Source organism: Phaenicophaeus curvirostris, chromosome 12 (genome assembly GCF_032191515.1).
Source record: "Phaenicophaeus curvirostris isolate KB17595 chromosome 12, BPBGC_Pcur_1.0, whole genome shotgun sequence".
In the NCBI taxonomy this organism is placed as follows: Eukaryota; Metazoa; Chordata; class Aves; order Cuculiformes; family Cuculidae; genus Phaenicophaeus; species Phaenicophaeus curvirostris.
The window spans coordinates 9,117,913-9,141,029 of NC_091403.1; the positions used below are offsets into that span (position 1 = coordinate 9,117,913).

At 53.0% G+C, this 23,117-nt stretch overlaps 1 protein-coding gene across 3 annotated transcripts in view; it reads left to right on the plus strand.

Annotated features, from left to right (window-relative positions):
* The first annotated feature begins 370 nt into the window (after positions 1-370).
* Positions 371-23,117, plus strand: part of NTRK3 (neurotrophic receptor tyrosine kinase 3) — a 211,941-nt gene continuing 189,194 nt past the window's right edge. For all 3 annotated transcript variants that reach the window (XM_069867254.1, XM_069867255.1, XM_069867256.1), the window contains exon 1: positions 371-701. In XM_069867254.1, the coding sequence (XP_069723355.1) occupies positions 454-701 (248 nt within the window). In that variant the 5' untranslated portion in view covers positions 371-453. The remainder of the gene's footprint in view (positions 702-23,117) is intronic.

Consider the following 23,117-nt stretch of genomic DNA (forward strand, 5'->3'; position numbering starts at 1 on the left):
GCAGCAGGGCTGGCCAAACCGGGGGAGGGAAGCGATGGGAAGGGGAGGTCGCCCCCTCCTCTCCTTCTGTGTGTTTTTTTTGCAGGTGTGTCAATTTTAATTCTGCCCAGTAGGTGGGACTTGGTGACTTTCGCACCGTTTTTGTTATTTATTTATTTCCCCGGCTGCCTCTCCGATCCTCCGGAGCGCAGGGCGGCCGGGCCAGCATCATGCATCCCCTGCCGCTGCCCTAGCGGGAATTACAGCCTCCCCGAGCCAGCTGCCAGCATGATTTCATCTGCTGGAGGATTTTTGCATCTGATCGCTTGAGGTTTTTTTGTTGTGTTGTTTTTTTTTTTGTTTTGGTTTTTTTTTTCCTCCCTCTGTCTTTGTTTCCATCCCCCTTTACCCCCCTTCCCCTCCCTCCATCCCCCCTTTCCTCCTCCTCCTCATTTTTAGAAGCAGCAATCGGAGATGGATGTCTCTCTTTGCCCTACCAAGTGCACTTTCTGGAGGGTATTTTTGCTCTGGAGCATTTGGGGAGACTATCTGCTTTCGGTGCTGGCTTGCCCTGCTAATTGTCTTTGCAGCAAGACAGACATCAATTGCAAGAAACCGGATGATGGGAACCTCTTCCCTCTCTTGGAAGGGCAGGATTCAGGCAGCAGCAATGGCAACACGAGCATTAATATCACGGACATCTCAAGGAACATCACTTCCATGTAAGTGCGGGTCCCCTCCCGGTCCAGGGTGCGGGCTGGGCTGCTGCTCAGGTGCCCTCAGCATCGCTGCGCCTGTCTGGCAGGGCTCAGAATGGACAGAAGACGCAAATCTGGCTTTTCCTCCCTTGCCCCCCTTTAGCACCCCCCCACCCCCTAAAAAAATCGACCAGCAACAGTTTGGCCAAGGCTTAGGAGGAATAAAGTAAATGAGATCTGGTTCCTTAGCAGGAGAGAGAGAGCAGCAGGCAAAGATGCTAAAGCTGCTGCTTCCTTTAACTGTTAACTGCAAGGGAGGGGGATGGAATGCCACGGCCCCATATGCACCCGAATTGGACAAGAAAAGCAAGTTTTGAGCTGCTTCTTTTTCCAGACTTTGGATCCGATTAGAATGTCATTTTTTTTTTTAATGTCCGTGCAACAAAAAATGCTCCTTCCCTGCCCTGGCCGAGTGTATCTGGGGATCTGTGGTTTTGCCTTTTTAAGGGGAGGGGAAAAAAATAGGACAGCGAGATGTCCCTTAAGTAGCTTATTTAACTTGCATTGTTATAATTTTGCAACTCGATGTGGTGCTGCGATAGGATTTGTGTGTTTTCTTCTCGGGGTGGTGGCAGAAGCATCGGAGCTGGGAGATATTTTTAGTTGAGCACTTTGCGTTTGTTTGCATGCTTGTTTATCTGGAAAATCAACTTGAAGTTGCATTATCCTTGTTAGGAGAGGCAGTTAGGAAAGCCCATGTTAATCTCATCAACGTGGAGTCGAGAAAGGAATATATTTCCTTCTGATTCCATCAGGCTGTGTGTGTGAGAAAAGAAAAAAAAATCCTCATCGCTTCCAATCTCTGCTCTTTATTTTCCAGTACATTTTTGGGCGAGATGAACTCTGAGCCATTTCATTATTCTAATGCTAATTGAAATGTGAGCATTTAGGGAAATGTAGCCCCCAGAGCAAGTTGCCAGTGGGAGTTGAGCAGAGAAGAGGTGGAATCCTTTATACTGGCAGTTAAATGCAGCAAGGTTTTAAATGAGTAATGGAGGGTTATTTATTTTTTTTTTTCACTTCGATGGCACAGTTGCATGGAGAGAGAGGGCTTTGCCGGGTCTCTTCCCGAGGCTGTCTTGTTTGGTCACAGTGCAATTGCAGCAGAGCCATGGAAAAATTGCAGTGCCTCTTTCACAGCTCTGCTTGTCACCTCTGCTGGGTAAAGATGACGGGAGCCGCTTTTCCTGCTTGCTTACAGGTTCATGCGATGCCCTAGCAGGTTTTCAGCAGGTACCACTGACCCTGAACCCCCAGCCCTGCTTTTGCTTTGCCAGCAAGCCTCTTCTGCAAAACCAGCTGGAATGGGGAAAGTAAAGGGGGAGACCAATGCAACACTCCCCTTCCAATTGCTCCGTATTTATCCTGTATCGTGGTGCTGTGGAGTATATTCTCTGTGATGCCAGAGGGATGTGTATGATGTTGGAGAAGTCGGAGAAACTCGTGTTTTGTTTTTTTTTTTCCTGTGCTTGCTGTTTGTTGTGGCTTGGTTTTAACCCTTCAGGGAGCAGCAGGAAAGGCTGTGAAGGGTTTGGAAGCCGCCAGTGTGAGTGAGTGTGTTGGCAGATGCACACATATATCTGAACCACTGTGAGAGGTAGTATTACATGGGTCTTTTGTGCCCAGAAAATGTCTTTACTGCTTTGAAACTGAAAAATGCTGATAAGCAGTCTGTAAAAAGGAGTGGGCAAAACCCAAACAAAAAAAAAAACAACCAAAACCAAAGAAAACCGGAGAACTCCAGAAACAGTAAAATTTCGGGGTTTTTTTTGGAGAGGAGCTTAAGTTGGGGAAGGAGGAGAAGATGTCAGTGTTTGCTGGATGTTGTGTGCATCTCTGCTCCATGCTAAGCAAAGCACGTACTCCCCTGCATCACTGCTGGCCCCATGCCTTCCTCCTTGGGCCTCGAGGGCTGAGGCACAGGACTGGGATGAACCCTGAAATGCTGCGAGGTGCTAAAACAGAGCATAAGTGAAAACTTTCCCCAGGGGTCTCTGCTTACTGGGATGACAGCAGTGTTTTGTAGAGGATGCTTCTGAGAGCAGAGGGATGGCTTGGTTGGTGGGGCTGCTTCCTTGCAAAGGAGCCACTGCTGGGAGCCAGGCTTGGAGCTGTGTTCCTGCTCTTGTGTGGGCGGCACTTGGTCCTGCACCTTTCCAGGTTAATGTCAGGCCTCTCCTTGCCAGCCTCCACATGATGGATGCAGGGGCGAGGGGTGCGTTGAAGCCCAGCCTGGTCATCGCTGAATCACTCCCGGCACGCGGGTCTGATTCAGCCGGGCACTGAGCAGCGCTTCCCCCTGCTTGCCAAGCTCACTGAAGGCTTGGCTTCGTTAGGCAGCTTGCCTCATTTGTGGGGAGTGAGTGGGCAAAAGCACCTTTTCCACAGGGCTTGGGGTGAGTAGGGCAGGCTTAGCCCTGTCCCCGTGAGCAGGGGATGTGATGTTCTATCTGGGTCCTCCCCACGGGCCCAGGGGGAGGAGGTGGTCTCTGCTCTGTCCTGCTGCTGGTGTAAAAGGTGATGGCATGTGGGCCTTACTCATGTCCAAAAGATCAGCTCAGCTTGGCAATCTGAGCTTGGATTGTGCTGACAAAAGGCTGCTGGGGCCCCTTTGGAGGGCTGAAAAAAAGTGATGTGAGCTGGCTTGGTGAGCTTGTCCATCTTCCCCCACTGAGCTGGGGCAGAGGCCCCTCTGTGCCAGCCCCCACCATCCAGGCACCGGGGGGGGCAAGCTGTCGGGAGCTTTGGGTTATTTCATATCTCAGTGGCTGATGAGACCCCTGAGACAAGGCTGACAGAAGGAGAACAGGAGACACCCAGCCAGCAGCACTGCCCTCGGAGGCTGGCAGGGCCGGCCAGCCCCGTGGGTGCTTGCAGAGTGGTATCCCATCATCAAGCCTCCTGTTGCACCCCTCATCTGAACGGCCTTTGCACTGGTTGCTGCATCTGGTTTCCTGTACAACCTCCTGGTTTTCAGGGAGACTGGAGCAGCTGCTCTCAGGGCTGAGTGTCTTCTGGGCTGGAGGGGATGGTGGTACACGACCTTTGTGCAAGTCCAGACAGTGCCAGGTTAATGGTGGAGCAGGGGAAGGGCAGAAGGTTCCTGTCCTGAGATGGGGGTTGTGTTGGTGGCTGTCTCTCTGACCTTTCCCAGCCTGCCCAGAAATATATTCAGTTTTGGATTGCATCCCTGGGGATGTGGCTCTGCACGCAGATTCCTGCAAGAGCTGCCAAGGGTCCTGTCTAGCTGCGGGGCCACTTTGGACCCCAGCTGAGATGGTTCCAGTTTGGAGTCAGGCTGCTGGAGTTACCTCTTCCGATCTGGGGACAGTATGACCATGGGGCTGAGGTATGTTCATGCCTTTGCTTTTCTGTGTGCAGCTGGATGCCCTTTGCTGTGTTCCCAGCCATGTGTGACTTGTGAGGATGCTCAGCCTTCCCCTAACCCAGCCTCACCCCTGTAGTATGGGGTTCCATCCTTTGTGAGACCAAACTCATGGGGAAAACTTCAGTCCTGGGGATGCTGCCCCACAAACCCCCTTCTGCCACTGTGCACCAAGCAGCTGGAGCGTTTGCTGCTCTGGTACCCCTGTGGGGGTCTGGCTGGCTTGTGGGGTGCTTGGGCTTGCCTGTGCTGCCATGTGTTGGGTGACAGCGGGCACTGTGTGCTGGGGGCGGGCTGGGGAGTTACCCTTCTGGCAGCGTGGGCAGTGCCTGCGTGCACCGGCATGGCGCGTGGGGAAGGACGGATGGAGGAGTTTGCCATCTGGGTCTCCCTGCTTCTCAGCTGTTGCTATGGCACTGCAGAGATGCTGCCAGGCAGGTGGTGGTGGCCTGTATTTGTCACCCCTGGGCTCCCTTAAGGTAGGCAGATGTCTCTGGTATTAGAGCCTTCCTCCCTTACTCAACTTGACTGGAGAGGATGGAGTTTCTTATGTAAAAATACCCCAACAGGTGGGTTTGCAGGGTTTATTTATGCAGCTTGTTGCTGCCTTCAGCCAGGTGGGATGAATTCAAGAGGGGATGGGTTGTTGCAGAGCACTGTGAAATTGCAGGGGTTTGAGGTCTCACAGGGCCAAGGGGAGGCACCTTCTCCCACTCCCTGTGCCACCCCAGCCATGGACAAGAAGAGCTGCCCCATTCTTTCCTGCTGGGCTGTCCCACCAGCTCACAGTAGCATCTGCTGCATCCTGTGGGAACTGGTTGGGGGTGGGAGAGCCACGTCAGAGCTGGGTGCTGTGTGGGGTGAGTGGCAGCACAGCCCCCACTTGATGTGCAGGAGCTGGGAGCACGTGATGTGGGGGAGAATGAGGGGGTGCATAGAATGGCAGCACCCTTTCACTGCCAGCACTGGGAAAGTCAAGGCACTGGTGATGCCCATGTGTGCCTGCATCTGGGAAGAAGGGATGAAAAAGCAAGCGTCTTCCTGGAAGGGCTGGAGAGCAGAACTTGCTTTGATGGCCCAGACAGCTGGGAAAGGGGCTCCTGTGAAGCACATTTTGGTAATTGCTCTGCTTCAGACAATAGGGGACAAACTTTTCCCCCCCTCTTAATCAGCCACAGTGTACCCAGTGTGCCTCATGTGCTGCTGCTGCTCTGGAGACGAAGGGCTCTGGGTTCCAAAAGCCTCCCATCCTGCTGTTCCTTCTATATCCTGGTCTCAGAGGCTTTGGCTGCTGCAGAGACCATTCAAATGTCCCTAATTCAATCCAGCTTTGTTTTGCAGGGCTTGCTTTTATGCGGAGTGGCTGTCCCAAAGCATGTTAGAAAAGGGGAGGTGGATGCAACACAAAACTCTGAAGACAGAAGAGGGTGCAGAGATGTTTGGCACAAGGAGATATGGTTTTGAATTGGTGTCTTAAGCAGGGAGTACCAGACCTCATTGTCCCCCTTGTGTCAGGGGATTGGGTCCATGGTGGGTGCTGCCACGAGAGTGGCTAAACTTGTGAGGGTGGGTGCATCCCCTGGGCTGGCTGCTGGCTCCTTGCACTGCTCTTATGGCCTCTCTCCCTGCTGACCCATCTGGAGGGAGGCGCTTTCCTGGCCTGGGCAATGTCTGGCACCTCCAGTACTTTTGCAGAAGGATCTAGGGTAGGTGGGTTTTGGAGGAGCCTTCTGTTGGGGTGAGGTCTCAACTCAGCTTTTTAACAACATCTGAGATAACGCTAAGCAGAAGACATCAGGCACTGAAGGGTTACAACTGCACTTTGTCTGAGACATGGGTTTTCTGCTGGGTTGAGTCACCTGCCTTTTCATGCCACAGTCTGCTGGTGTCTGCCCACTTTGTGCCTGATACCACTGCTGTCCCCAGGTGCTCCTCAGCCACATCTGCATTTTCTGCCTCTGCTGATGGCCCACATGGGGTGCTTCTCTGGGGAGGAGACAATTTTGGTGAATACCAGGACTTCCCAGGCTTTTTCTGGGCCAAGTCTGTAGTCTGAGCTGCTGCTTGGAGAGGAGAAACTGATGACCGAGATGGTTTCAGGATGCATGTGATGTTTCCCGAGCCCTCATCTTCTGCAGGGTTTGGATGGGTTTAAGTCAGCTTTGCCTGCTGTCTTATCTCCCTGGGAGAGGTGAGATGGGGGTGCTTTGGGTGTAGGACAGGTGTTTCATGGAGGGGAGAAGCAGAGGTGAAGGGGAAGAGCATTGCGGAAGGAGCTGTCTTGCTGCCCTTGGAGGTGTATTGCTTCTAGCTAGGGGTTAAAGAAAGCTGTCTGGGTCATCTCTACCCCACCAGCTCACCCCTGTGGGTATGATGTTGTTGTCTCCTAAAGGTCTGTGATCACCCATGCACCCAGCAACGCTGGGCTTATTTGGTGAACCCCCAAAGAGACCACGGGATGTTCCATGGGGTCACCCTTGGGGAAACCTGCAGGTAGGTTGTGCTTGATGATGCTGCCCGGTGCTACCCTGGCATGCTGGCTTGGCCTGCTCAGTGTGATGCCCGTGCTAGGGACTGCTCCTGAGTTTAGTGGCTTTGGTGCATCTTGTTCAAGGGGGGTGCAGTCAAGTGGAGAGTCAAACAACCTCTGAGCCTGCCAGGCTTCTGAAAGTGAACGTTAATCCTGCTTGTAACTTGGCATGTGATTTACTGGGCACAGTGTAATTGCAGTAATTTTGAGCTTTGGGCTTTCTGCAGTAGGGGGCCGGTGGCGGGGGGGGGGGTGTCACAATCACTCAGTCGTTTAGGTTAGAAAAGGCAGAGGCTGTGTAGGTGCATTTGACAGCAGCCTGTGGACTCTGCTCTCCCCCACGTTCTCCTGGTCTCCCCTCTGCACCCAGGGGCGCGCAGCAAACCCCCCGCTGAGGCGATGCTGCGGGGCGAGGTTTCTCCTTTGGAAAAAACCTGCAGCTCGCCTGTGGTGGTTGGATATTGCAGGAAGAGATGGGGACCGGCTGCCCGTGGTGCTCCAGGTCCCCGGGACGGTCCCCGCGTCCATCCCCCGGCTGCTGGGGAGGGAGGCTCCTGCCCTGGGAGCGCTGTAACCCCAGCCCAGGCTCTGCCTGGAGCCTCGCTCAGCTCCGGGCACGCTCAGCCCGGCTCAGCCGGCTCCTCCTCGCCTGTCGCCGCCGCGGGAGGGTGGCTGTGCCGCTAGAGGGCAAGCGGCAGCCTGCACACAGCCGGGATGCGCTGGAGCCGCTCGCCAGCCGGGCTGGGGGCTGCCAGGGGGCAAGGCTCCTCCTTCTGCCGCGACAGAAGATGCTGCGCAGGAGAAGAGACTTTGCTCTGAGGCGCCCGTGCTGCTGGGCCCCTCCTGGACACCCCCCCCGGGTTCAGCATCCCAGCCCCTGGGGGACACCTGGAGAACAGGCCTTGTGGCTGAGAGAGCTGGGGGTGTTCAGCCCGGAGAAGAGGAGACTGAGGGGAGACCTCATTGCTCTCTACAACTACCTGAAAGGAGGTTGTGGAGAGGAGGGTGCTGGCCTCTTCTCCCAAGTGACAGGGGACAGGACAAGAGGGAATGGCCTCAAGCTCTGCCAGGGGAGGTTCAGCCTGGACGCTAGGAAAATATTTTTCATGGAAAGGGAGGTGGTTGAGTCACCTTCCCTGGAGGGGTTTAAGGGGCAGGTGGACGAGGTGCTGAGGGGCATGGTTTAGTGTTTGATAGGAATGGTTGGACTTGATGATCTGGTGGGTCTTTTCCAACCTGGTGATTCTATGTCAGGTGCCCCTTGTGGGATCTGGCTGGGTGCTGGGTCACATCTTTCTCCTTTGTGCCTGGATGAGGCTAGTGCGCTGCCATGTGTACCGGTATCTCTCACACCAGTGCTGCAAGGGACACAGCTCGAGGCCATCTGTGAGTTGAGGTCATCTGCACTCTTTTGAAGGCTGTTAACGTTGCCTACTCTGGTTGGGTTGGGACATGTTTCTGGGTTGTTTCAGGTGCCTGGTTGGAAAGCTGTGCTGCTGTCTGTGACCAGCTTCTGGCTGTGTGTGTTCTGCAAGGAAGCCCCTAATAGTTCTGCTCATTTTACTGGTGGGGAAACTGAGGCACAGAGCAAGCATCAGGGGATGGAGACCCTTCAGCCCAGCTCCAGACAGGGTTTAAGGAGAGGCCATGCATAGAGGAGGGGATAAATGAGGTTGCTATATTGGTCCTGTTGTACCTAGCAGCATTGAGAGATGTCACCAGAGGACCCCTCAAGGTAAAGGCAAGAGGGCACAGGCTAAGAGTGATCTTTAGAGGCCTCTTGGGTAGGTGCAATGCACTTTGCTCCTCTGATTAACCCTCTGCTGCAGGGGCTGGATGAAGGTTAGAGGGCTAAAGAGGCCGTGTGTCCTTCCCCAGGGAGGGAAGACTGGGAAGAGCAATAGGACAAGGGTGAGCAGTGATATGAAGCTGGCCTTGACCCTGTGGCATCCTCCATGTGCAGCTCCTGGGACATATCTCATCTTTCCTGGCAGCTGGGCCAAAGATGGGGTGGTTATTTCCCTGTTGGCTATTGCCATGTGCTGCAAGCATGGTGGAAGGACTGGCACTCAGAGGTCCCTTGATGCAACAGCAAATGGGTCCCCAGCATTGTGGCAGGGGTGATGTTTGGGGTCAGCGTGTGTTGGGGTGTGGGTGATGGCCACGGGTTAGAGCTGTGATATTGCTCAGCACATGGGCCTCCCTGTGTGTGAAGAAAAGGAGGTAAAAATCTATCTGGACTCCCTTTGGAAGGCTGCACTGGAGTCACTGCTCAGCTAGCAGGGCTCCTCCCTCAGCCCTACTGCATGTGCCTTTGTGCATTTCCATTCTGTATGTCCCACTCTGTTTCCAGACCCCATTGGACCGGGGGTCCTGCCCTGTTCTCCTCTGTGTGAGACCTGGCCCCTGCTAGCTTGGAAGAGTACTACCAGGAAAATGTGCTGTATTTTTAGCTTGTTTTCATGTGTTGTAGCAGCTGGGGAGCCAAAGGAGAAGCCAGAACCATGTGTGCAGCCAGGCTTCCTCCAGCAGCCGCGGCCACCCAGTGATCTGATGAAGGAGATAACAGAGCCTGTTAGTGAATGTCCCTGTCCTGTACTGCCCTCCAACATGTGCAGTCGCCCCCATCTTCCCTTTCTTCCAGCTTCAGTCTGCCTTAATGGAAAGAAAAACTACTTTTTTTTTTTTTTTTTTAATTAAAAACAAAAGTCTCTGCAATGGAGCAGAGAGGTCAGGAAGAGTTCCCAAGGGACTGTGGTGGTGAGATAGCACATATGGGTGGCCTGGGGTGCTGCTTAACCATGGTGCTTGTTCCAATGGCAACTAGTTGGCCTGGCGATCCCAGGGCTCTGGGGAAGGATGCGGGGAGATCCTGAGCCCAGGTGCCATTTCCCCATGTGGGTCCTTTCCTGCAGCTATCCTACAACTCTGTGCTGGGCTCAGTTGTGCCAGGGAGGGCACAAGGCACTGCTGCCTTTGCTGGCTGCCCCTTGCCAACCTGAGAGACTAAGTGGGTATGAACAGATGCAAGCCTGGTAAAGTCCCCATCTTCCTGGATTGTGCAAGCTTGTCCCTTAACTAGGTCTCCTGGAGCTCCCCCCCAGGTGGTTCCCACTAGAAAATGTTAAAATATGGAAATGTTAAAATGTGGAGATACTCAAACAGATGCTGGGAATCTTGAGTGCTGCTGAGGAACCTGCATACTCTGGGTTTTGCCAGGATAAATTAGGAACATGAGTGCTCAGCTGAGCTGCAGTGATGCCAGGCTCTACTAACTCCTGACCCTGTCTGGACATAAAGCTACATGTGGGAGTGCCTGGGTGCTTTTAGCTAGTGACCTTCCTTCTGCTTCTGGAGCAGCTCTGGCCTCATCCCCCATCCCATGCTCTGGGAACTGGCTGTCTGGTTTGATGCAGCTGTGCAAAAGCTCCCTTGGACAACCTGCCCATGTTCTGGGCCGTAGCCCTTCTGCCTTCTAATCCTGGCAGGCAGGGCTGGCTTGGGCATCCCTCATGTCCATCCTGGTACAGGTGGGATTGCCTCTGGGGAGCTTTGTGGATTGTGTGGCTGGAAAGATCTCTTGTCCCCCAAGCCTTTTCCTTCCAGGAAGGTGTTCCTGGGGCAATAGTGTGTGGTTTGGCTTTGCCCTTGCTCTCCCAGCCAAAATACACACCAGGAAAAGTGAGCCAAAAGCCATCGAGTCACTTGGTGGCTCAGCAGCCCGGGGAGCAAGCAAAGTTCATTGGGACACTGGGTCAATGATGCTGAGTGTCCTCAGCTTCCCAGCCTGCCAAGAACATCCCTGTCCTCCTGGGTCTCTCCCTGTGCCAGATCAGAGAAGCTGAGTGTTACTGGGGACTGTTCCCTCATTTGAGCCTTGCATGGGCTCTGGACACATCTGTGTGGTCTGTCCCAGGCTCTGCAGTGGGGAGGGCAGAGTAGGATGGTGTTGGGTCAGCATCACAGCAGCAGCCTGGTGCTCCATTGGCAAGTGCTCTACCCCTAATTTCAGACTGGGGTAGGTGCTGGAGAGTGTCCTTGGGAACATCAGAGCAAAACCTGAGCTTGAGGAGTGCATGCGGGGCATGGATGCTGGCTGGGCAAGGAGGGAGCCTATGCAAAAAGCAGCTCTGCAGGGCCTGGCACCTGGGGGGTTAATAGCAAGGTGCATGGTACAACTGGAGTGGATTTGGAGAGGCAGAGCTTAGTGAGGCTGAAGAGGTATCAGGTGGGAGAGCTGAGGGGTGAGGAATGCAGGCAGTTGCACTGCTCCTAGCAAGACGCTGCACAGCAGTTTGGGGAAGAGGAGAGCTGAAGCTGGGATGCTCTCAGGTATGAAGCAGCGTGGGGTGCCTGCCCTGACTCTGGGCAGCCAGGAGGGAGGTGGATGTCTGTAGCTGGTCCCTGCAGCAGCTTTGGCTGCCTGCTCCATGGTGGGATGTGGTGATGCGTGGTGGTGCCTGTCTTTGTGTTTCCCCAGCGTTTTGTGCCTTGGTCCTACAGTGTTCAGTTGTAGCTGAGATCCCCCCTCAGGGCCAAGGAAGTCCTGGAAGTCCTCTGTGCCTTTTCCTGCCTGTGCTCTCCTTCAGGTCTTAATGACTGAAGTCCCTGATGTCCCCAGCATGAGCTCTGCCTGGTGTGGCTTTAGTTTGCAGATAAGCTCTCCCTTCCAGGAGGGGTGGCAGTGGGATCCTCAGGCTCTGTCCTAGGCTTGTTCCCTGGCGTGCTCTGGGCTGCCCTGGCCCCTGGGGAAGGATTCCTGCCTTCCAAAAGGCACGGGTAGCATAGATTTATTTATTCAGAGACTTAATCAGCATCTTTAAATATTAAATAGTAAACAAACTTCATCTAGTGGGATCAACATTTACAAACAAGGATTTCTTAATTTTTTTTTTTTCCCCTTTCTGGGACATGCACTTGTTTAAGTGTTTGGGGAGGAGCCACTGTGTGTGGGCTCTGGTTGATCTGCAAGTAACAAACCCACAGCCCTACTGGAGAAGACAGGGGTGAAGGGGCATGAACAGGCAGGAGGGCTGGGGAGAAAGGAGACAGGGATGCAGGGGTGTGTTCGTGGGGTTGTTTGGGAATTGCAGAGCCAAGGGCTGGATTTTGGTATTTCCCTGCAGGGTGTGCCATCCCCCTCCTGGCCAGGTGAGTGGGACAGGGAGGAGATGGAGGTTCCTGGCATGGCACAGGTAATTACAATCAAAAAGTGGTGGTCCCAGCAAGGGGAGGTGGTTTGCAACTGAACTGCATCTTATTATCTCTGCAAATAGAGGTCTGCCTGGTAGTGGATTACACTGGGGGTTATTTATTGGCAAAGCACTGTACAGTTTTAATTTTTCCTTTTTGCTTATTCAGGCTTTAGCTCCAGAGGAAAATAGCCTGGGGTGGCTTTGAAATGGATTCTCTCTGCCCCATTAACTTATTCAGTGAGTTTAATGGGCCTTTTTTTCTCTGAGCCTTGAAGCCATCATTAAAAGGCAGAGATTTGTAAAAGCAAAGATACTCCTGAGCTTTAGTCAAACTTCGGGGTAGAGGGATGGGGGCAATGGTTTTGCTGCTGCCTGTGGTTCAGGTGAAGATGTACAGGTTTTTATTCAGGGGCATTGTGAAGGTTGGATGCTGCTAGTCTGAACCTGGGCTGGGAGGTCTGCAACAGCTGAAGAGCAAAACATGCTGCCACTGCTTGCGTTTGCACTACGTGCTCAAGGTGTGCATCCCTCCTGCAATTTGGGAGCTGGCTAAGGTGCAGCAGGACAGGAAAAGGACCTGCATGCCAGGGTTTCAGCTGTGGGGCTGGCCCCCAACCTTGCCTCCTGCTGGATGCCAAAAGCAGCAGGAAAAATGGGACTGTGGACTGGGTGATACGACTTGTGTGTCTGTGCTAGCAGCCCCAAAATAGAGGGATGGCAGACTTTGACCCCTGCTTGCCTGGAAGTCCCATCCAGGTGGCAGCGAGTAGCCTTGGTGTCAGGAGAAATGCTGCCTCATTGGCAGCAGATGGGCTGGATCAGACCCTAGCGAGGAGGGGCTGTGATGCTTGCCAGGAAGAAGAGCCTCCATTCTGAGGAGGAGATGCCTGAGGATTTGCTATTTGTAGCTTCACCAGAGGGACTGACCACCAAGCCTGGCCTTGGAGAGCTGCCACAGGGTGGTGGCAGGACACAGGGACACACTGAAATGACCCTGAGGGTGCAAGTAGAAGCCAGCTGCAGCCTTGCAGTCGTGCTGAGGTGGGAGACACCTCCACAGCAAGGAGGAGGCTTGTTGCAAATCTATCTCCTCCTGCGCCCCTCTCTGGGTCACAGTGGTCAGGGGAAGGAGACACTAATTTCCTAATAAACACCCATAAAGTACTTCTCTCCTGCCTCTGTAAATCCATGCCTCCTTGGTGCTACCTGCTGTGTAAATTGCTGCTGACCCTGTAAATCACCCTCTACATCCTCGGAAACTGGCCTTTTCCTGTAAATCCTCTGTCCCTGTCAGTTTTCTGCTACCAACTTCCTTGCTCTGCCTGTGCTGTAAATCCTGAGCCCTGGTGAGGCTGGGGGGGGATGTAGGATGCAGTGATGGGGTGATGGAGGGTTAATCCACTCTCGATAGCTCCCCTGGGACTCATGTGGTGGCAGGAGCTGGTAGAGGACATTCTGGCCAGCTGCCTGCGGAGGAAGGTCATCCTTGTGCTGGAAGCAAGATGGGGAGGAGCTGTCATCTTCAGCCTCTGGGTGCAAACTGGAGGGTGTTGCTGGAGCTTATGCCTAGCCATAGGCATCCCAGTCCTCATGAGGGCTCCCCCAGGACATATTTCTGATATATAAAATAGCTACAGCAAAGAGGAAATCTTCATTTATCCCTTGAGTTCTTGGGGTCTTGCTTCTCTGTGTCCTCGAACTGCCTTCAGGGACCACTGAAGGAGCAGAGGTCCTTTGTGGTAATGGGGAACCATCACCTGAGCTGCTGCTGGATGCTGGTGTCCTGTTTCTGAAGTCCTGATCTGCAGGGGTGACCATGCTCTGCTTTTTCCCCTTATGATGATGCTTGGATAGCATGTAGGAGTGGGAGCAATGGGTGTGACCTGACCCCTGGGAGATGTAGGAAGCCAAGCATGGGGGTGTCAGCTCAGTGCTGTGTGCTGTGTTATCCATAACCCAACCCCAGCTTTGCTGCTAAGCCTGAGCATGCTGGGCTGTGCCAGTGTACAAGAAGGGAGGTGTTTGTGCTTTTGGGGGAAAGGCTGTGGTCAGAGTCATATAGGTGGCTCAGCCTTGATCTAGGCTGGTAGTGCTGCTGCTTTGCCGTGGAAGGGGTCTCCCAAGGGTATGCACACGTTGGGCACTCAGAAGGGAGACTTAGATGCGCGGGAGTGTTTGGTGTGCAAAATACTGAGCCTTGCTGTGTCCACGGACTTAGCAAGCAGAAGATGATTATGCTCAGACAGAGCTGCCTTTTTCCTTCTAATGAGCAGGAGTGAGCATTACCCTGAAATCCGTGAACAGCTCTGCTCTACTCCCACGGAGGTCAGTGGAGCGCACAGCAGAAGACACACAGTCAGAGCCAAGATGGGGTCACTGGAGCATTTTGGGATGGTGCTGTCTGCAAAGCTGCTGCGTGCCCACAGAGTTTAGTGACTTCTACTTGGCTCCTGTGGAAGGAAATGCTGCAGGAAGAACTGACTGCCTTGAAATATTGCTTTCTGGGTGCCTCAAATCCCCAAGATGTGAATGGGATGCTGGAGTACTAGGTGTCAGCCTAAGGCAGGGGAGCACAGCCTTTCTGACCTGTCTCTACAAGCCTCGAGAAGCATCTCAGCTGCCAGAGTGGTTTGGAATTTGGTTTATTGTGGTGCTGGCCCTGACTGACTATGGACCACATCTGTCCTTTGGAAAGGCACGTACCGGTGTCGCTTATGGTGATCACCAGGAGGGTGATTTCCAGAGAACTTGCAAGAAAAGTGAGGTGATACTCAAGGATGGCTAATTTGGGCTTTAATGTTAACTGCTTACACTGTTGATATACTCTGCAATGGATCTGGGCTTGACTCAGCTGGGTGTTTCCTTTAGACCTTTCTCCAGCTGCCAAACATCCTTTTCTTCTGGATTAGTTTTTCTTCTGTATCTTGTGTCTGAGGCCAGTTGTCTGGCTTTGGGAGGAGGACAGCAGAGATGTGTTTGGTGGCAGCACAGGGATGCTAACAGCAGTGGGGAAGGCAGGGGGCAGCGAAGGAGAGCAGAGGCAGATTTTCAAAATCCATATAAATAGCAAAAATAAATTCCCAGCAAACGCTTCCAGTCCTGCAGTATTAAGAAAGTGAAGCACTAGAGGATAAGGAAAGCATAAGCAATAACAGCAGGGATTTAGGAAGAATAAATCTTGCCAGACAAACCTGATTGCTTTTTCTTTTTGATGGAATCACAAAATTAGTGGCTGAGCAGAACGTGGAAATCCTAATATATTTGGATTTAGCAAAGCATTTGATATAGTGTCTCGCCAAATCTTACTCTTAAAATTAGTTCAGTTTGCTTTGGATATGACGCTGCCAAATGGACTGAAAACTGGCTTAGGTTCCTAAGCAAATAGTGATGGGCTGTGTTTGGGGAGAGGGGGGAGCTGTGGGAGCAGAGCTGCAAACTGACTTTTCTTATGAAAATAAAATCCAAATGACCCCCCCCCCGCCCAGGAATGTGGCCTCAGTTTGCGGCACCTTTTTACAGGAATATTGGCAAACGAGGCGGGGGGGGAAGGCATTGAAAGGGTCAGATAATCCTTGGAGGGAGGAAAGTCCCAGGGCTGGAGGCATTTTGGGGAGAAGCAGGTGGTGGTCCGTGGGGCCAGGATGAATATTTGGGCTGTTGTTGGGACCTGGCAGCGAGCACCTCGGTGCCTTCGCCCCCGCGCAGCGGAGAATCGCTGAGCTGTCCATTTCACGGCTCTTTCCAGATATTATCGAATAAGCAGGGGAAAATATTCACCGTGACTGTCGGAAAGAACATCCCTGATTGGGGGAGCTGGGCACGTTTCCTGGGGGAAAATCTTGAGTCTCAGAGCAAGCACAAGGAGATATAGCCCTGGACAATTTGAATGGGTCGATGGGATTTTCCTGGATCCTGGGCTTGGGTGGGAAACCAAGAAGTGGTTGTAGCTGTCTTGAGGTAATATCTATCTGCATCCCACAGGAATTTACTTGTCAAGGAAAAGGCTGGGAAGCTGCTGGTGGCAGCTGGCATTCCAATGTGTCCCCTATGAGGATGGCTGAGTCCCTGCATGTTTAAAGGCTCATGGTGAGGTGATGGTGCCCTCATCACCTTGCAGAGGTTGGACAAGATAACTTGATGCCCCTTGCAGGATTTTAGACAAGGGATTTATCCCAGTCTGTAGAGGTCAGGAAAAATGAGGTCTTCTAGGCAGGTCACCCATGAGGGTGTCTGTCTGGCATGCTGGGCGAGATCTTTGAGTTCTTTGATATTTGTTTGGGGCCTGGATGAAATGCTGAGCATGTGGAAGTTCATAGCATCACTGTAGTGTTCCAATGAGGTGAGGAAATGTGTGCCCATCAGTGATGGCTCTTTGAATCGTTGGGTGCTACCAGTGCTGTCGCATCCCACTGCCAGCAGGATGGCTTAGGTGAACCAGGCCTTTCCATTTGTTTGTTGAAGCAATTCTGTGCCTCTTTATACAAATGAAAAGAAACTTCTGATACAGGAAAGGCAGCTTGATAGGGAGCGTGTTACTTTGCATGGTGAACTGCTACCTTGTACCAATGAGCCAGTGTGGCTGGGCTGAACCAGAGTCAGGAAGAAAGCTGTGGAGTAGAGCTGGGAAGGGCTCCTGGAACGTGTGGTGACCTTGTATTGGTGCTGTGGTCTCCCTGGGGGAGCAAAGGATTTATTCACCTTCCTGCCATGGTCTTTCAAGTGGTCCCCCCTTTGCATTGCTCCCTGCCCAAGGCTGAGCCTGCTGGGGGAGCAGTGTGATGAGGCTGAACGAGGCGAAGTTTGTGAGATATTTTTAGCTGTTCTAATTGTGGCAAATAAATGCCATTCTTACTTGTTGGGATTGAGCTACAGCTAAATCACAACTAGTTCTAATGATGATAATTACCGGATTTCAATATTTATAGAAACGGGCGCTTCCTTCGTATTGGCGGCTGCTACTGTGCTCTCACCTTCACAGATCGAAACCTTAGCTCATTATCGCTGCAGCTATTTATTTACTTGCACATTTTTAACCCGCAGATGGCAACGCATGAGAGATCTGAAATGATACGGGCCCACCAAGGATGCTGTAGTCTTTGGGCAGAAGCTGCAGGATGCATAGGGAAGCATCTCCTAAGGACCTGCTGGTTGGATTCTTGCTTTTTGGCAGCCTTTGAGAGATATTCTCGTGTCTGCAAGCTTGCTTGTGTCTGCCAGGGCTTAGCCTCTAAAGGGTGGAGGTGGCTGTGCATATTTTTGCATACGTTAGCACTGTGGATTGCTGCCTCTGATTGCTGTGTTCGATGAAACATGCACATGCGGTAAATGGAACAGAGCTTAAAGGTGAGATGACACGAATGGTTCGAGTCCTATAGTGCTGAACTTGGAGGAGATTGTGGAAAGGGGTCTGGGAAGTTCCTGCCTGCAGCAGCTTCTGGGTATCTTGATTTAGCAGCATTTGTGTCCAGCCTGGTGCTGCAGAAGGGTGGGCACCTTTTGGGATGTGTGAGTGCAGAGCCATGCAGGGGGGTGGCAGGTACACCTGTGCCTCACGCCTGGGATGGAGGTGCAGACCCCTGGGTTAGAACAACCAGCCCTGTGGCATTGATACCAGCCTGCGGATCCTCCCAGGCATCCAGACCTGTGCGCCCATTGGGTCTGAAATTCCCTCATTGTGCAAGGTGTAGAAAAGATTCACTTATTCAATTTGCTATCTCTCCAGTGCCACATAAGCTGTATTGATAAATTAATCTTATATTGTTGTGACTAAACAGCCCTGCAATTTTTTACACTGTGCAGTCTAATCTGTCTTGACAGCTGTATCATTAGTTTATATTTGTTGTAATCTTATTCGCTGTGTTGACTGTGGGAAGTTTTTATTTGAGGCACTGTGCTGCTATGCAGGCGCTGTGCACAGCTGGAGACTCTCCGCTAGGTGTTTTGGGGTGCTGCGGGGTGCAGCTGGAGTGCACCCAGGCAACCACTTGGGTGCCCTCCCCAGGAGCCAGCCCCAAAACGCTGCCTGGAAGCAGCATCCCTAGGGCTGACGTGGCCTTGCCAAAGCATTCCTGCTGCTGAGGGTTTGATGGGGGCCCCCAGGCTGGGGTAAAGAATGCTGAAAAGGTTCGATGCTGTGAGATTTGCATCTTAAGTCTCCTGGAGGGTTTGCTGTATGATGAAGGATAAGTTATCTCTCAGTCTGTGCTTTAGTTTTCCGTGTTGCAGGACGGACCCTGCTCTGTCGCTGAGGTTGCCTTTTTTTTGGTCACAGGAGATAAAGGGACTGCAGGAGCTTGCGCTGCACAGCATGTCACCCAGGCCTTTGAAGATGTTGCATAAGGGATGGTGATGTGCATTGGCATAGCAACATGAGATGGAGGTGGCAGTGTAACAGCGTCACGGGTGGTTGGCTGCTCCCCTGGCTCAAGCCTGGGTTTGCTCTCCCTGGTCTGAGCAGGGCTGGTTCTGGCCACTCTGTTGCTTTTGTAGGGAGCCTTTTTGCGTTGCAGACAGCTTTGCTTGCAACTTCTTCCAGTAACACTTCTCCAGAAATGTGGAGCAAAGTGTTTCGGGTTGGTGTAATGAGATTTCTGCCAGCAGGGAACGAGAGAGACTGTGTTCCCAAGCAATGGGGCAAAACAGTAGGAGTTGGCAGCATTTTGGCTGCTACTTTATGCTTTAGGTCTTGAACTTGCTAATCTGTATGGAAAGGGCAGTTGCTGGAGTGTGGGCTCCTGCGTGCAGCATACGTGGATGGCTCAGTACCAGCTTGGGCTTGCCCTTCTCTCTTGATTGCACCCGTTTGGGAAAGCATATGAGCTCTGACAAGGTTGAAGATGCAGATAGCTCCCGAGGTAGATATACGCCTTGCAGTCTGATGAGGTGGTGCTGCTTATATGCTTCCCCCTTTGCAGGCAGGACTGAGAGCAGAGGGTGGGGTGTGCTGTGGTGACAGCCCCAGCGGCTTCACGTAGGGCTGATGGGGGAGGATGGTGAAGCTAGGTGAGGGTTTGCTTGGTGACATCAACACTTAATGTAGGAAAAACTCTGCTCCAGGAGACAAATGAGTCTTTAGTCGTAAGGAGGGTCGTTCCGCCTGTGTACAAACCCAGGAGCTAGAGGAGCATAATGAGGCTCCCATGATCCAAGAGGAGGTGGTCAGAGCCTTGCTAGCCCGACTGGACAGTCACAAGTCTATGGGGCCGGACGGGATTCACCCTAGGGTACTGAAGGAGCTGGCGGATGTGCTGGCCAAACCCCTTTCCATCATCTTCCAACAGTCCTGGAAGACTGGGGAAGTCCCACTGGACTGGAGGCTGGCTGATGTTGTGCCCATCTACAAAAAGGGCCGCAGGGAGGACCCAGGAAACTACAGGCCTGTCAGTCTGACCTCAGTGCCAGGGAAAGTCATGGAACAGGTGATCTTGAGTGCTATCATGAAGCACATGCAAGAGAACCGGGTGATCAGGCCCAGTCAACATGGGTTCACAAAAGGCAGGTCTTGCCAGACTAACCTGATCGCCTTCTATGACAAAGTGACCCGGCTACTGGATGAGGGAAAGGCTGTGGATGTGGTCTTCCTGGACTTCAGCAAAGCCTTTGACACAGTTTCTCACAGCGTTCTGCTTTGGAAACTGTCAGCCTCTGGGCTGGACAGGCGCACACTCTCCTGGGTGGAAAACTGGTTGGCTGGCCGGGCCCAGAGAGTGGTGGTAAATGGTGTGAAATCCAGCTGGAGGCCAGTGACAAGTGGGGTTCCCCAGGGCTCAGTGCTGGGTCCAGCCCTGTTCAATGTCTTCATCAATGACCTGGATGAAGGCATTGAGTGCACCCTTAGCAAGTTTGCGGACGACACTAAGCTGGGTGGAAGTGTCGATCTGCTGGAGGGTCGGGAGGCTCTGCAAAGGGATCTGAACAGGCTGGACCGCTGGGCAGAGTCCAATGGCATGAGGTTTAACAAGGCCAAATGCCGGGTCCTGCACTTGGGGCACAACAACCCTATGCAGTGCTACAGACTGGGAGAAGTCTGTCTAGAAAGCTGCCTGGAGGAGAGGGACCTGGGGGTGTTGGTTGACAGCCAACTGAATATGAGCCAGCAGTGTGCCCAGGTGGCCAAGAAGGCCAATGGCATCTTGGCTTGTATCAGAAACGGCGTGACCAGCAGGTCCAGGGAGGTTCTTCTCCCTCTGTAGTCGGCACTGGTGAGACCGCTCCTCGAATCCTGTGTTCAGTTCTGGGCCCCTCACCACAAGAAGGATGTTGAGGCTCTGGAGAGAGTCCAGAGAAGAGCAACAAAGCTGGTGAAAGGGCTGGAGAACAGGCCTTATGAGGAGCGGCTGAGAGAGCTGGGGTTGTTTAGCCTGGAGAAGAGGAGGCTGAGGGGTGACCTCATTGCTCTCTACAACTACCTGAAAGGACGTTGTAGAGAGGAGGGTGCTGGCCTCTTCTCCCAAGTGACAGGGGACAGGACAAGAGGGAATGGCCTCAAGCTCCGCCAGGGGAGGTTTAGGCTAGACGTTAGGAAAAAATTCTTTACAGAAAGGGTGATTGGGCACTGGCAGAGGCTGCCCAGGGAGGTGGTTGAGTCACCTTCCCTGGAGGTGTTTAAGGCACGGGTGGACGAGGTGCTGAGGGATATGGTTTAGTGTTTGGTAGGAACGGTTGGACTCGGTGATCCGGTGGGTCTCTTCCAACCTGGTTATTCTGTGATTCTGTGAAATGGTTGGGAACACATCTGCAGCCTGCTCATTGCCAAGTGGGCTGTGGGGCTGTGAAAGGAGTTTCATGTGTGGTGGTCTGTGATAGGTGCCAGCAAGGATTTGGTGATGTGACTGCCCAGCATGCAACTCAGAAGCTCTTTGCTGTGGCACCAGGATGCATCAGCGTTGAACTGCTGTTTGTGAAGTAATTGCATCTTGGGAATGTCTGGGGACAACCCTTGGTCATGGTGGAGACCTGTGTTTGCATCCTGCAGCTGGGAGAGCCTCCTGCTGTCATTGCTAGGGGAGCTGCTGTTTGTCACGGGCTGTAGCTGGTGACAAGGTGACAGGCACCAGCAGCTAGACTACTTCTATTCAGCATGGCCTGCGGCAGGAGGCGTCCACACTGTTGGTAGGGCATCACACCCTCCCTCTTTTCTAGCTGGCTGAGGTGGTGGAGATGGGGGTCCCTAGCACTCACCCTAAATCCAGTTTTAATGACAGATGCCCTACCTATGGCACCATGGCAGTAGCAACCCCCTGCGCACTGAGCACTGCTGGCCTGCTCTCAACTCAAGTGGAGAAGTTGTCTTTTCTACCTGGCTGGTCTCTGATGCATGGGGACCTTGCTCCAAGATCTAGTGGTAAAGGATGGTTCTTCACCTGCAGAGACCCTGACAGTATTTTCAGCAAGAAATTAGCTCACAGTGTAGAATATTAATGGTCTGTAGCCAGGGCTCTCGGATGGGAAAGGGTGACTCAGTGTGTGAAATGCGGTCTCTTGGGGCACATACCAATAGTGCAACATGGTGGTCTCTTTGCCAGATAGGAAGGACTTGCTCTGCTTTCCAACTCTCTTCACAGCACTTGATAGTTTCTGTTTGCATTCTGCTTGCTTATTAGCTTCTCATCAGAGGTGGGGAAGTGGGAGCATGGAGAGGGCAGCAGAAGCTTCCCTGGAGGGGTGCATCGAACCGGTGGCAGGGCCAGTGACAAAGCTCAGCTCTGCTCCTGCTACCCTTGTCTGTGGCCACCTCCTGCTTCTGGTGAGGGTATCGCTGGGGGAGACTGACTTTTTACTGTTCATAAACCCCACATTCAGTGTGAGGATTTCTCAATTATTTTTTTCCTAGTTCATCCCTAGATGAATTGCAAATCCCTGCCCTTGACTCCCAGATGAGTCTCACTCACCCATTGGTGCTAAGTGCTGCTTTTAAGCTCAGGGTGTTCTGTGTGCAGTTTGGGAAGACCTCTGGTGCTGCCAGTTCCTAGACACTGGTGTTAACTGGGAGCCACAGGGACTTATGGCTGGTACAGCTACACTCCACCCATACTGATGAGACTTATTTCCATAGCAACTACAGGCTTTTTCAAAAGGGAGATATGAGAAAATGTGAAAAACCAAAAACAACCCTGCTGAAAACAGTCTTGGGGAAAAGCTGTTGGTCAGTATGTAGGGGCTCCAGGGGATTGTGTATTGCCTCTCACCAAGGAGAAGTTCCCTGGCTCTGTGATTTGTGTGGGACCTCATGGCTGGGCAGCCTACAAGCCCTGATGCTCTCAACACCTAAAACATGGAAACCATGGTTGGTGCTTGCATCGTGCTGCTTGGGAGGGATGGGATGCCCTTGTGGGACAGCCCTGATGGGGCTGTGGGGCTTTGGGGCTATGGGGCTTTGGGGCTGGGGAATGGACCAAAGCATGTGGGGCCATGCTGTGTGTGGGCAGCACGTGTCACAGCTCTTGGAGGAGCCGTGGAGGATGTTGCAGCTGCCAATGCGCACAGGGTAGTTTCCCAAACTGGTGGCATTATTGTGCTGCTTGTTGGTGAGGTAGTTCCAGTAGTGCTGGGGCCTGTGTCGGCTCAGATGGGAGCTGGAGATGCCTTTCCCTGCCCCTGCTTTCCATCATGGCCCAGATTCCTGGGGGAGAGAGGGGCAGCTTCTGGCCCTGGAGCATCCCAGCGCTGCCTTGGCTCTGGGCTCTGCCCTCCTCTCCATCCTCATCCTGCTTCCTACTTCTCTGCCTCCTACCCTTGCTGGGCGCCAGAGAAACAGCTAGAAAGGGCCATCAGTGGTGTTTTTGGGGCAGAAAGTTTTGGGAATGTGGTGACAGGCACAAGCCTGCCATGATGACACTGAGTCCTGGCCAAGAGGCTGAATCCAAGCCTTGGCGTTCTAGCAGGAGAGATCAGAGAGCAGCTTGACCCAGTGCTGTTGGGGCTTATCTATGGTTTGATGGTGGCTTGTGTCTGGGGGCCACCAGTAGGACTTTGCACAGGTCTGCTGGCTGACTGGCCTGCTCAAAGGTGGCTCAGGAGCTGGTGGGCACCCTCCAAGCTTGGCACAAGGCTGATGTGGAGAGGCTGTGGGTAAGGACACGTTGGTGGGTTGATACCAGCTGTGTAGGTTGATGACACCTTGTCTCAGCCCTCCTGTTGCAGAGGAGGAGGGAGTACGAAGGCAGCCTTTCTCCATCCCATTGGATTATCCACAGAGGGAGAAGGAGCTGGCATGCAGGAGGGCTGTCCCCCGCCAGCTGCTGTCCCCGTTAAGCCCCAGCCTGGCACAC